The sequence below is a fragment of the Centruroides sculpturatus genome, unplaced genomic scaffold, assembly GCF_000671375.1.
Source record: "Centruroides sculpturatus isolate CEXI.00-Female unplaced genomic scaffold, Cexi_2.0 scaffold176, whole genome shotgun sequence".
NCBI classification, from domain to species: domain Eukaryota; kingdom Metazoa; phylum Arthropoda; class Arachnida; order Scorpiones; family Buthidae; genus Centruroides; species Centruroides sculpturatus.
This window is the reverse complement of record NW_019384551.1, coordinates 328,180-342,500: the sequence shown is the minus strand read 5'-3', so window position 1 is coordinate 342,500 and position 14,321 is coordinate 328,180. Positions and strand designations below refer to the sequence as shown.

The 14,321-nt window shown below is 30.8% G+C and overlaps 1 protein-coding gene across 5 annotated transcripts in view; it reads left to right on the top strand.

The window, feature by feature from the left end:
* The window catches only part of LOC111623655, a 28,221-nt gene that overhangs the window by 12,134 nt on the left and 1,766 nt on the right, over positions 1 to 14,321 (top strand). For 4 of the 5 annotated variants that reach the window (XM_023366314.1, XM_023366315.1, XM_023366316.1 and 1 more), the window contains 2 exons: positions 449 to 736; positions 13,576 to 13,872. In XM_023366314.1, coding sequence (XP_023222082.1) covers positions 449 to 736; positions 13,576 to 13,872 — 585 coding nt within the window. The remainder of the gene's footprint in view (positions 1 to 448; positions 737 to 13,575; positions 13,873 to 14,321) is intronic. The other variant, XM_023366319.1, reaches the window with a different exon arrangement.

Genomic DNA, 14,321 nt, shown 5'->3' with positions numbered 1-14,321 from the left:
TACTTTTACATACAGGTGACTTGTGAGCTATTTGCAGGAAATTATGGTATATTTAATATTTTTTAAAACATAAATTAACATTATCACTTTAAATACTATATTGCATGAAATAATTTTTAACTAGTAAAATATTTTAATTTTAAACATTTTTTAGAGAGAGAATATTAGAGATGAATATTTTATTTTTTAAACAATTAAAATTATCATTCAAAATTAAATTCTTATTTACATATATTTCTAACTATATAAAGTATCTATTGAATAGTTAAAAATTATTTAAGAATTTGTGATGAAAGCATTCTGTATTTAATAATCATACTTAATATTTAAGTTGTTCAATGATTCTGATTCTTCATTCATAATGCCATTAATAATAATCTTTACTCATAAATAATATAATTTCTTATTTTATTGATATGACTAATAACAGTCTGGTTATTTTCTATAGATTGTTTATTACAAGAATTAATGAAAATTTTCAATAATCAACTATCACTTTATAATTTGGCTCAATCTCTAAAATTAAAATTAAAGAAAAAAATTCATATGCCATTGAAAGAATTGGATATTAAGAAGCTGTATTGTTACTGCAGTGATTTAAAGGAAGCTGAACATTTGAAAAATGATATTTTAGAATTTTCTGGAATTTTTCATTTAAGTGCTGTCAAAAATGTATTATTGGTGGAAAATAATTGGAATAATAATGGTATTCAATTACATCACAAACCAAAATCAGGTAATCACTGAACAATAAGTTTTGCCATTCAGTAGTTTAGTTTATTGTAGCTGTACACTAGGTTAGTTTCTATTGGTAATGATATCAAGTTAAAAATAAACATTGCATGCTAACTCATGATCTTAAGCCAGTCTTGTGCAATCTGTTTTTAAATAGCGAGGTTGAGGCCAAAGTTTTAAACGCAAAAACAAGTACATCAGACGTTCAGTGCCGCTTTCCCATAAGCCTAGAAGTTTGACAATGGTGTTTGGAATGTCGAGCATGATTCCACTGACTATCCAAACACCATTGTCGAACTTCTAGGCTTACAGGAAAGCGGCGCTGAGCGTCCAATGTACACATTTTTGCATTTAAAACTTCGGCCTCAACCTCGCTAATGTTTGTGTGGACACTACTTCTAACAAGTTTTGGATTTAAGTTTCAGTCATTTGTCTTTTAATGACAGTCATAGGAATAATCCTATGATCTTTTGATGGCATTGTCCTTCTGATAGGTTCTGTGCTGGATTTCTCAATTTGAATGTCTTCCTCATTCCATCATTCTCCTATTCTGAGATCAGTTATTGCACTGTGACCAATTCCATTAGAAATATCATGGAATAATATAGTCATCTCATTGATTCCATTAATTTGAGTTTCTCAAAGCCTGATAAATAATTTATATGTGCATAATACTGGGTTATTTCATTTAAAATGCAATTTTCTTTAATTGCCCATATTTAGTTCAAATTATTTTAACTGAGAAATGGCGGAACATTGGGCAGATTTATAAAGACAATTATCGTGCCACTTTTAAATGCAAATTAAGACTTATGTGCTTGCTTTTCTTATGTAAATGAAAATTATTAATTTAAATAACTGTTGTTTTAACCTCCTGCTATTTTAAGGAAGAACAATACTGTTTTATTTAATTCACAAAAATAATTGGGTTAAGTGGCAAGTAATATGACAATAGAATGTTTACAAAAACAACTTTTAAGTCACATGATTTTTTCCGAAGTAATTTTTGCTGAGAAATTTAAGTACAGTAGACCCCCCTATAACACGGGTTCCTATAGTTCGGATTCCTGTATGACGGTGAAAAAATTGCGACGGTATCCGTACAAACATGGTAAAAAAAACTCCTATAATTCGGTAAAACATCATCGGGCAGCCGAACTACTTTCCGCCGTCCAGCGCCATGCTACGGAGAGTTTATATAAATTAGGTACTGGAGAGTTTAGGCGGGTAAATTGAGATTACTATCGTCTGTACAGTATTATATATAAATTAGGTACTGTACATATAATTATATATTAATTATATATAAATTAGGTACTGTATATATAATTATATATTAACTTAATTTATTGTAACTATTATAATTATATATATACTTTCCGCTGTCCAGCGCCACGCTACGGAGAGTTTAGGCGAGTAAGTTGAGTTTACTATCGTCTGTACAGTATGTAAATTAGGTACCGTAAGTCTAATACAGCACTAATTTTATACATTTCTTGTGAAAGAAACATTTCTTATTCAACGCCCATAAAAATTATTTATATTAATGATGTCTCCAAAGTTCAACGAAGTTTTCGCAGAAAAATAACTTATCAGAAATCGCGGCCGTGGTTTGGTGCGCTGCTCCGCAACGAAAACAAGCTTAAGCAATGGCAGCTTCAAATGGTGCACACTCGGTAAGTAATCCTACAATTTTTTGTTTATAGCATAGTTCATACGGATTATTCCCAAAAAAATATACGTGTTTTGGAAATGTTGAGTCAAATTAGTCTAGGAATTGATTAATTTTATGGAAGAAAACCTTTCAAACAGCCTTAGTCCATAAACTTCACAAGTGTCGGGCTGTGATTGGCAAGGACTTGTACAAAATGGATTCATAAAGAATGGAATGTATCTACCATGTTATAGGGGGTCGACTGTATAGGTTCAAGTGTGCCCTGAGATAAAAAAGGTTGAAAAACACTGCTATAGACTATCATAAAAATCATTAAATGTGTCCATGGTGTAACATTTCTCATTTCTGTCAGTGTAATTATAATCTGAAAAGTAATTTGTATTTGCTGTTTAGGTAATTTCTATTAATAATAATATTTCTAATAATTAATAGATATTTTTATACCTATTAATTATGAATAGGTATAAAAATTATACCTATAAAAGGTATTCCAATTAATAAGTATTTTTATCGAAATTATTACAAAAGTTTGCTTCTAGCCCTTGGTATAATTATATTAATTAAATTATCAATAACCATGAGGCAGATAATAATGTGAGCTTATCAGACCAATGATGGGCACCAATGCTCAGGAATCAAAGTGAAAATGTTTAATAAATACAAAAATGACGACATAAATATGGAAACAAAAAAACCCAAAATGCATTTTGGACTATTTTCTAATAGAAAATAGTGCCTCATCAGTTGGTATTAACTAAAGGTTTTAGTATATTTAAAATTATACAAGGTAAACTTAAAACTATGCCTAAAGCTATACAATAGATCTTTTATATTGTATAGCTTTAGGCATAGTTTTAGGTTTATCTTTACCTTGTATAATTTTAAATATACTAAAACCTTTAGTTAATACCAAGTGATGAGAAAATAGTCCAAAATGCATTTTGAGTTTTTTTGTTTCCATACTCATAATCATCATTTTTGTGTTTATTGAACATTTTCACTTTGATTTCTGAACGTTTGTGCCCATCATTGGTCTGATAAGCCCTCACTATTATCTGCCTCATGGTTGTTGATAATTTAATTAATATAAAGGTATTTTTATACCTATTAATTGGAATACCTTTCTATTATATAAATATAAAGTATAAATTTATATTGTAAACAACTGAATAATTAGTAAATCAAACATTTCACTAACTTAGTTTAAAATTTTATTTCTGTAATTGAAGTCAAATTGAAATAATATCAATTTTATTAAATATTTTGCTTTGGTTTACAAGTCATAAAAAGCAGTCTATATTCATTAATAATCAATAATATGTTTTTAAATTTTTAATAATAAAATTTAACTCTTGTTTTTCTAAATTCACCAGTGGCGTGCAACATTTGATGAAAGGGAAGCTATGTTTCTGTAAGAAGCCAACTTTCAGGGGCAATCAGTTAATTGCACATCAGTGATGGTCTAGGCCCTCTAGGGTCTATTTGTATTCATTTGTTCGATAAGCTAGTAAAAACCATAGACTTCTCTAAATGTATTTTTAATAGATTATTTATCTGGCATACTTAATAAATAAACAAGTTCAATATAATTACCTCTGTTATTAGATTCAGTAGATTCTCTATACCCTCTAAATGCCAATTCTTGCTTTGATAAAAAACATATAACATCTATTAATTTAGATATAATATATCTATTAGCCATAACTGTCTCATCATAATTTTCAATATTTATTTTATATTATTTACTAATGTTAATAGATTGTCCGTCATTTTTTTTCTAAATAATTCATTTTACGACCAGGTGGTGTCTATGGAAATTTCCAAAATTTATAACTTTTCAGTCACTCTCATTGAACTGGAAAAATTTCTGTATTTATTACATCTAATATTATGAAGAAATCAGTCCCCACTGTACTTGGCTATGGATTGATTCAGTTAAGCTTTTAAGTAAAATTCCGGCTCTTTCAGCAGGGTTTTATTTATGTCCCTAATTCCATAATCTCTTAATTACATAACTACTTGTGTAAATAGAAATAAATTGAAACTGGTTACTTTGTACTTGAATATTTGTAGTCTTGGGAAAGAAGTGGAAAGACAAATTTTTATGACAACGGATACATAAATCGTAAATTTAAGGAAAATAAATTCTAGAGCTTTTTTTTTTTTTTGTACCTTGTGCGTCTCATTCATTAAATTTAGTTGTCAAAGTAACAGTTAATTTTTTAACATTGTACAAGAATTGTACACGTATTTTTCTGTATCCCCTTATAGATGGGACATACTAAATCATAATATCACTAGTTTAACATTGAAATCTGTAAGTAATACAAGATGGGAGAGCAGAATAAATATATCAAATATTTTAATGGATTTTTTTGAAACTCCTGTCAACTTTACAGAATTATCATAAAAACATACCAGTAAACTCCTATCGGTTGGGTTAAGTTATAAATCTACTCGCGATTCACATAATGGGACAAGGGCAGCCAAATATCTAACAGGCAGGCAGCTAACAGCCCAGAGCCGTTTTGGATAGAATCATTGGAAGTGTTTTGGTGTGTAGCTTCCACCAGCTAAACCACCTGAGGTTGGTGCTCTGTAAAGTGCATGCGCAAATGCCTATAATCTGGCTGTTTTACACTGTTCAAATATTTTTGCCCTGGAAGCTGTCCCATATTTGACAATACAGAGCTTCTGTTGGGAATATGCATATACGAATTTATATTCAAATATACAATAGCAATCTTATCATTTTTCTCACATGTAGTATAGAAATTTGTAATAAGATACATAACGTGGTTATAATAAAATATTAATTTTAATTAATTAATCAAAAATACATTAAAATATGAAAATAATCGCACAATATGTATTTATTTTTTAGAAAATACAAGGGAAGTGGCGCTTCCACCGCTTCCAATGACTGCACACCACTGAAATTCACCTAATTAAATGCAGTAAATTCTCACTTTGTGGTTAGTTCATTTTAAGGTTTCTTGTGAAAGTTGAAAAACTATCTAAGTCAAATGGTGACTAAATACAATATATTTGTTTCAGAGGATAGGTAAATCATCTGCTTGTAAAAAGAAAACATTGAAAAAGTAATAACTTTTTATTTTCTCAATTTTAACCATGTGTGAACTGCCGGGGAGGTCGGGAACCGTCTACTCTCCCTTTTCGGCGACAGGTCGTTAAACCTGCTCACTTGTCAAGATGGCTAGTTTCGTATACGGTCCCGAAGGGTCGGGATACTTTTTGTCAGGTTGAGTGGAGGAGGTGAGAGGGGTCGTCGACGTGGCGTAGGCGATATACGAGTAGACAACACCATTTAACAATGAGAACAACAATTTATTAGATAAACGAAAAGAAAAAAAATTTAAAGAATACAAAAATCTAACATCGGGGAAGTGAATTTAGTTCAATAGCTCCTAACTCGCAGAGAGAGAGTTTACATTAATTGTTTCATACCTCTAGTTTACTTCCACGTAGGCGGGAAAAATTTAGTCCTTTTTTTGTCGGTGATCGAGGCACACAGTTCGACGCACAAAGTTAGTTTCCCGGCAACTTAATTAATCCTTCTACACCGTAGATGTCAGACTCCCCGAGGAGGGGGAAAGAAGTCGCTTTTATAGCTTCGGACTGGGGAAAATCAGTCAGATGATCTCCCATTGTGTGAGATAGAGTTGGTCCTGCAGGTGTGGAGGTCAAGTTGTTCCCGGGACCAAAACAAAATGACGAATTCGGACTTTAACTATAAACTTTTTGTCTTGTAGCAGAGGAATGTCATTGTTCAAGGGTTGAATGTTTATATGAACGATGAAAGTTATAAGTTGCGATCGATATTTGATTCTTTTTTCTGACAATGTTATTTTAACGAGGAGGCGACAAATTTATTTTAAATACGTCGAAAATTTTGGGGGAAATGAACAATTTTGAGCTTATTCTGAGGTCGGATCTCATACGTTTGTTTCAAAATATTACTGGATAAATGCTTTTGATAATTGTAAATCAAAATATCACAACATGTGTACAAATCTATGTAATTCAAATTCACATAAGTCAAGAACTTACTACATAAAAAAATTTTAGTATATGACATATGAGGGGCATTCAGAAAATAAAGAACGTTTGGATTTTTTTGAAACTCCTGTCAACTTTACAGAATTATTATAAAAACATACCAAACATACCAAAAAAAGAAAAAAAAAACAATAATGAAAGGAAAAAGTTTTATTAAGTCATTAGTAGAAAACCAGTTGCTTTTCTATATAGTCATGCATTTGTCATAGTGTGACATTAATTTTTGGATTCCTTTGTCATAGACTTCCACTACCAATTCTTTCAGCCAGTTAGTGACATTTCTTTCACTTCTCATCCATTGCAAAACATTCCAAATCCACTCCAAAAACTCTTTCAACTTGGAGATAGAGGTGAAAGTCTTCTTTCTCTACCATCAAATGTCATGGCAACCTGGTGTGCTGTGACATTTGATGATAGGGAAGCTGTGTTTCCATAAAAATTTTAAACAAATACTGGAAATGACAAAAATAAACAGTTTATTTATTTTAATTCTAAAATAGATAATTGACACAAAACAAAGATATAAGAACTTGTTTTTATTATTTTTTATAAACTAACTCTAAAAAAAATTAACTCTAATTTCTCTATTCGGAAATTTTTTCCACAAAGTCATTAATTACTTTATCATAAAAATCGCTGGTCATTGATTCCATCAAAGTATTTAAAAGCTCTTTTTCTATTGAAAGTAACACTAGTGCAATAATCTTTCCTCTGACTGAGTCTTCCTAGCAAATGCATGAATACGCTTCATGGTTGAAAAACTGCACTCAACAGATGCACTCATAGATGGTACCGTAAAAATTAATGATATTAAATCATATAATTCTTTTAGTACATCTTTGTTCAGATCGTCATTAATTATATTATTTTTTGTGTCTAAGAGTGACTTGCCAATATAGTCTGGACACGAATACAAATATTCACTATGTAATTTAGATATATAAAAAAATTCTCTATAAAATTTACTTAATTTAAAGAATTAAAACTCACTTGGGAGAATTGTTTTTCATAATACAGTATTTAAAATTATTAATACAGTAGAGTCTCGAAAACTCAGCACTTGATAACCTGGCAGTCCGGATAACTTGGCCATACTCTGGCAGGNATATACTTTCCGCCGTCCAGCGCCACGCTATGGAGAGTTTAGGCGAGTAAGTTGAGTTTACTATCGTCTGTACAGTATTTAAATTAGGTACCATAAGTCTAATACAGCACTAATTTTATACATTTCTTGTGAAAGAAACATTTCTTATTCAACGCCCATAAAAATTATTTATATTAATGATGTCTCCAAAGTTCAACGAAGTTTTCGCAGAAAAATAACTTATCAGAAATCGCGGCCGTGGTTTGGTGCGCTGCTCCGCAACGAAAACAAGCTTAAGCAATGGCAGCTTCAAATGGTGCACACTCGGTAAGTAATCCTACAATTTTTTGTTTATAGCATAGTTCATACGGATTATTCCCAAAAAAATATACGTGTTTTGGAAATGTTGAGTCAAATTAGTCTAGGAATTGATTAATTTTATGGAAGAAAACCTTTCAAACAGCCTTAGTCCATAAACTTCACAAGTGTCGGGCTGTGATTGGCAAGGACTTGTACAAAATGGATTCATAAAGAATGGAATGTATCTACCATGTTATAGGGGGTCGACTGTATAGGTTCAAGTGTGCCCTGAGATAAAAAAGGTTGAAAAACACTGCTATAGACTATCATAAAAATCATTAAATGTGTCCATGGTGTAACATTTCTCATTTCTGTCAGTGTAATTATAATCTGAAAAGTAATTTGTATTTGCTGTTTAGGTAATTTCTATTAATAATAATATTTCTAATAATTAATAGATATTTTTATACCTATTAATTATGAATAGGTATAAAAATTATACCTATAAAAGGTATTCCAATTAATAAGTATTTTTATCGAAATTATTACAAAAGTTTGCTTCTAGCCCTTGGTATAATTATATTAATTAAATTATCAATAACCATGAGGCAGATAATAATGTGAGCTTATCAGACCAATGATGGGCACCAATGCTCAGGAATCAAAGTGAAAATGTTTAATAAATACAAAAATGATGACATAAATATGGAAACAAAAAAACCCAAAATGCATTTTGGACTATTTTCTAATAGAAAATAGTGCCTCATCACTTGGTATTAACTAAAGGTTTTAGTATATTTAAAATTATACAAGGTAAACTTAAAACTATGCCTAAAGCTATACAATAGATCTTTTATATTGTATAGCTTTAGGCATAGTTTTAGGTTTATCTTTACCTTGTATAATTTTAAATATACTAAAACCTTTAGTTAATACCAAGTGATGAGAAAATAGTCCAAAATGCATTTTGAGTTTTTTTGTTTCCATACTCATAATCATCATTTTTGTGTTTATTGAACATTTTCACTTTGATTTCTGAACGTTTGTGCCCATCATTGGTCTGATAAGCCCTCACTATTATCTGCCTCATGGTTGTTGATAATTTAATTAATATAAAGGTATTTTTATACCTATTAATTGGAATACCTTTCTATTATATAAATATAAAGTATAAATTTATATTGTAAACAACTGAATAATTAGTAAATCAAACATTTCACTAACTTAGTTTAAAATTTTATTTCTGTAATTGAAGTCAAATTGAAATAATATCAATTTTATTAAATATTTTGCTTTGGTTTACAAGTCATAAAAAGCAGTCTATATTCATTAATAATCAATAATATGTTTTTAAATTTTTAATAATAAAATTTAACTCTTGTTTTTCTAAATTCACCAGTGGCGTGCAACATTTGATGAAAGGGAAGCTATGTTTCTGTAAGAAGCCAACTTTCAGGGGCAATCAGTTAATTGCACATCAGTGATGGTCTAGGCCCTCTAGGGTCTATTTGTATTCATTTGTTCGATAAGCTAGTAAAAACCATAGACTTCTCTAAATGTATTTTTAATAGATTATTTATCTGGCATACTTAATAAATAAACAAGTTCAATATAATTACCTCTGTTATTAGATTCAGTAGATTCTCTATACCCTCTAAATGCCAATTCTTGCTTTGATAAAAAACATATAACATCTATTAATTTAGATATAATATATCTATTAGCCATAACTGTCTCATCATAATTTTCAATATTTATTTTATATTATTTACTAATGTTAATAGATTGTCCGTCATTTTTTTTCTAAATAATTCATTTTACGACCAGGTGGTGTCTATGGAAATTTCCAAAATTTATAACTTTTCAGTCACTCTCATTGAACTGGAAAAATTTCTGTATTTATTACATCTAATATTATGAAGAAATCAGTCCCCACTGTACTTGGCTATGGATTGATTCAGTTAAGCTTTTAAGTAAAATTCCGGCTCTTTCAGCAGGGTTTTATTTATGTCCCTAATTCCATAATCTCTTAATTACATAACTACTTGTGTAAATAGAAATAAATTGAAACTGGTTACTTTGTACTTGAATATTTGTAGTCTTGGGAAAGAAGTGGAAAGACAAATTTTTATGACAACGGATACATAAATCGTAAATTTAAGGAAAAAAAATTCTAGAGCTTTTTTTTTTTTTTTTTGTACCTTGTGCGTCTCATTCATTAAATTTAGTTGTCAAAGTAACAGTTAATTTTTTAACATTGTACAAGAATTGTACACGTATTTTTCTGTATCCCCTTATAGATGGGACATACTAAATCATAATATCACTAGTTTAACATTGAAATCTGTAAGTAATACAAGATGGGAGAGCAGAATAAATATATCAAATATTTTAATGGATTTTTTTGAAACTCCTGTCAACTTTACAGAATTATCATAAAAACATACCAGTAAACTCCTATCGGTTGGGTTAAGTTATAAATCTACTCGCGATTCACATAATGGGACAAGGGCAGCCAAATATCTAACAGGCAGGCAGCTAACAGCCCAGAGCCGTTTTGGATAGAATCATTGGAAGTGTTTTGGTGTGTAGCTTCCACCAGCTAAACCACCTGAGGTTGGTGCTCTGTAAAGTGCATGCGCAAATGCCTATAATCTGGCTGTTTTACACTGTTCAAATATTTTTGCCCTGGAAGCTGTCCCATATTTGACAATACAGAGCTTCTGTTGGGAATATGCATATACGAATTTATATTCAAATATACAATAGCAATCTTATCATTTTTCTCACATGTAGTATAGAAATTTGTAATAAGATACATAANAATAAAGCTTTGTAAAGAAACATACATAAAAATAACATAAAATCTTTGTTACTTTTTAAATCTTAAAACAATGCACTTGGCTTCCTACCAGTGGCTAATGGATAGAATCATTGGAAACACTATACAATATTTTGGTGGATAGCATCCACCAACTAAACCGCTTGAGGTTGGTGCTCAGTAAAGCACATGCGCGAATGCCTGTAATCTGGCTGCTTTACACGATTCAGATATCTTGGCCATGTAAGTTATCCCATATTCAACAATACAGCATTTCCATTGGGAATATGCATATAGCAATTTATATTCGAATATACAATAGCAATCTTATTGTGAGATCCGAATAGCCCCTGGGTCTAAATAACAATTTAAATCACAAATTTAAAATAATAATGAAAAATATTCTTTCGTTTGAGTGAGAAAAATAACGTTTTCTAGCGTGGGAAAACAGCTAAGAGAGTCACTTCCTTTCACGGAAGTTAGAATATCCTCTGTTTTTCCCTCATCTGTGAAAAATATCGCTTCGATGGGAACTGTTTACCCCTCATCTCTACCCCTTCCCATCCGTCCATGTGGGAAAATCCAAATACGATGATTGGTCGTAAATGGGAAGATATCAGCGAAGTTTAGCTGAATTCAGGGAGTTCGTCAGAAAATCTCATCGAGGAGAGACGTCTCCCATATTTGCTCCACACCGTCATTGGGGAGTTCGTCAACAGGTCCCCGAGTATTCAGACGAAATCCATGCAAGCTCCTAAAGGCCAACGCCCTATGCTATGAGCAAATACCGTATACTAAAGGCTTACTTCCATAGACAAATATTCTCAGTTAAGTGGATCTCTCCATGAACAGAAGGCAGAGAACTCCAGGAGCAAGATAAATACGTCACATACAGAGGAAAGGAAGAACAACTAACAGGTTGTATGTTTACTATGAAATTGTGAGCTCTCTCTCTCGATATATATATAGTTTAAGTCAAATTTATTGTGTCTCATTTATTTGTAACTCCATCTTTGTATAGTCATATAAAGTCATATACAAAAGGAATTTAATTAACATATATATGTTAATTAAATTCCTTTTATTATTATTTAACCTAATGTCTCCGAGATCTCTGAATCTGACCCCTCACGCGTGTTAATCCACGTATCCAAATTTGATTAACTGGTGTCACAGGAATTCTGACGTTGGATAAAGGCTTCGCCGTCTATATCCTCTTTAATATTAAAAAAGCCCTCCCGGTCAAAATCCTGTTTAGGATCGGATCCAAAGATTCGAAACACAGAGACTATTCTCATGGAATAGGCCGAGTAAGTGGCACCTTTAAGCAGGTACCTCCGGCTTCTCACATTATCATTGTTTTTCACATTAATGTGGTTATAATAAAATATTAATTTTAATTAATTCAAAGTACATTAAAATATGAAAATAATTGCACAATATGTATTTATATTTTAGAAAATACAAGGGTAACAGAGCTTCCACAGCTTCCATGGATGGCATGCCACTGGTCTGTATGGCAGATAGTTGAAACATTCCAGCCAAAGTTCTGAATTACAGCTTGAATGACTGCAGTAGAATGTGATTGCACATTATCTATCTTGATTAAACATTAAACTCCTTTCGCTTACATTTGCTTTGTGCGTAATGTGATCACCTTAGACTTCCATGATTTGTTTATGAATTTCTATAGAATGAACTCTTTACATGTTTAGAAAAATAATAATGTTTCACATTTCACATTTGGCAGGATTTTTGTATTTTAACCCTTGACAAAACAGTAACAATAAGCCTGCCATTATCAAAACTCTACATATGCTAAGCTAACACTTCAGGGAATAAATTGACTTTGAATCAATGGCAGTAATTTATCTGCACAGTGCTATGTGCAAATGTTCTTTATTTTCTGGATGCCCCTCATAGAAATAGCTATATATAATTAAAAATAATGAATACAGTAATACCCCGAACTTACGCAATAGGTGGGACCGAGCGGTAACCGCGTAAGTCAAATTCGCATAAGTCGGGGTATAATTTCGCATATAAATACATACAAATAATTTTTAATTGGGGCCGGAGACTAAAGAAAACAATAATTTAGAAAAAAATGTTTAATAAAGTCTTAGATAATACATATGTATAACAAATTAGGCCTATATTATTTTATAATTTTTCACATTTACTTGATTATTACGCCATAATTTTAACATTGTTTCCATCTCAGCGATAATACTGTGACGTTTATGAATGATGCATGAATTTAAAGATTGAGCATTTTTCACAGCTTCAAGAATTTTTTCTTTGCCTTTTATAATTGTTCTGACCGACAATTCCAGTAGATCAAACTTCTTTGCCAATTCACAAATTTTCATTTTTGTATTGAAGTCTTTAATAATGGGTACATTCGTAAAGTCAAACGAGTTAAGCGCGTTAGTAACGAATCGTTCGAAAAGTCTAATGAAATAGGAATAACGATGACTTCATTCTCGCTTAACTCATTTGACTTTACGAACATACCCAATGTTAACTTTACATTCCAAAGATAAAGTTTTTCTTTTCTTGTTTGATGAAGAATTAGTTCTACTTCGTTTGGATGGCGTAGTAGAGTCTCTCAAGTCTCCGTAGATATAACAAACACAGAAATAAATAACACAAAATAAATTGTAGCTATGTGTGGATTCCGCGCAACACATCCGAACATGTAAGCTGAACAATAGTATGGGGGGAGTGAGTAATCAAGAGTTCGTGGCGCTCAAACAAAAGACAAATCGGCGAGATTTGAACATCGCGTAACTCCAGGTTCGTGTAAGTCGGGGTATTACTGTATTCTATTTTATTTGAATATTTAAAATTAATCTATTTGTTGTTTTTATTTTCTAGAAAATTTTTTAGTTTATGCTAGCAGATCCTGTAGAAAAATACTGTCAGAAGTCCATTTATATTGTGCAATGGTTCATATTCTTTCTATCAGCTATTGCATAAAGCCCAATGATTTGTTTTTATTAGAACCCAATTTATGCCTAAACTATTCAATTACAGAAGACACTGTACTTGAAATCATCCAAAAGTATTCTGACGTGTTTTATTTAAGTGATAAGAATTTAATTTATTTTAAGTGTTCTAACAAAAACACTGAAAATGACAATACACCAAAGGATAACTTTACAAGTCTTTCAGGTAAATTTTCATTGATTACCCTTTTGCAAGCTGTATATTAAAATTAAGTTTATAAAAATTTTATTTGAATATAGCTCATTAATGAAGTAAATTTGTTACTTTTATATATTAAAGTACCCCTTATTATATATGATCTCACTTTATCTAATTTCAAAAAATCAAAAGAAACATGAAATTAAATCACCAATCATTTGTATTTGTGATTAAACCACCATACATACAACATTGTGTGTTCAGTTTTTCACAGTTGCAGAATTCAAAGCATGAAAGATGATTTTGTCATATTAATGTTTTTTTTAATTACAGTATACATGAATTTTTAGGATCATTTCTTCAAGAGAATTGAAAATTTCCAACTCATTGAAACAGAATCTACTCAAGAGAGTAAAGAAAAGATTATCCAAATTTTTCAAATTCTGATGATCCAAATGATTCAGATTCTGATTAAA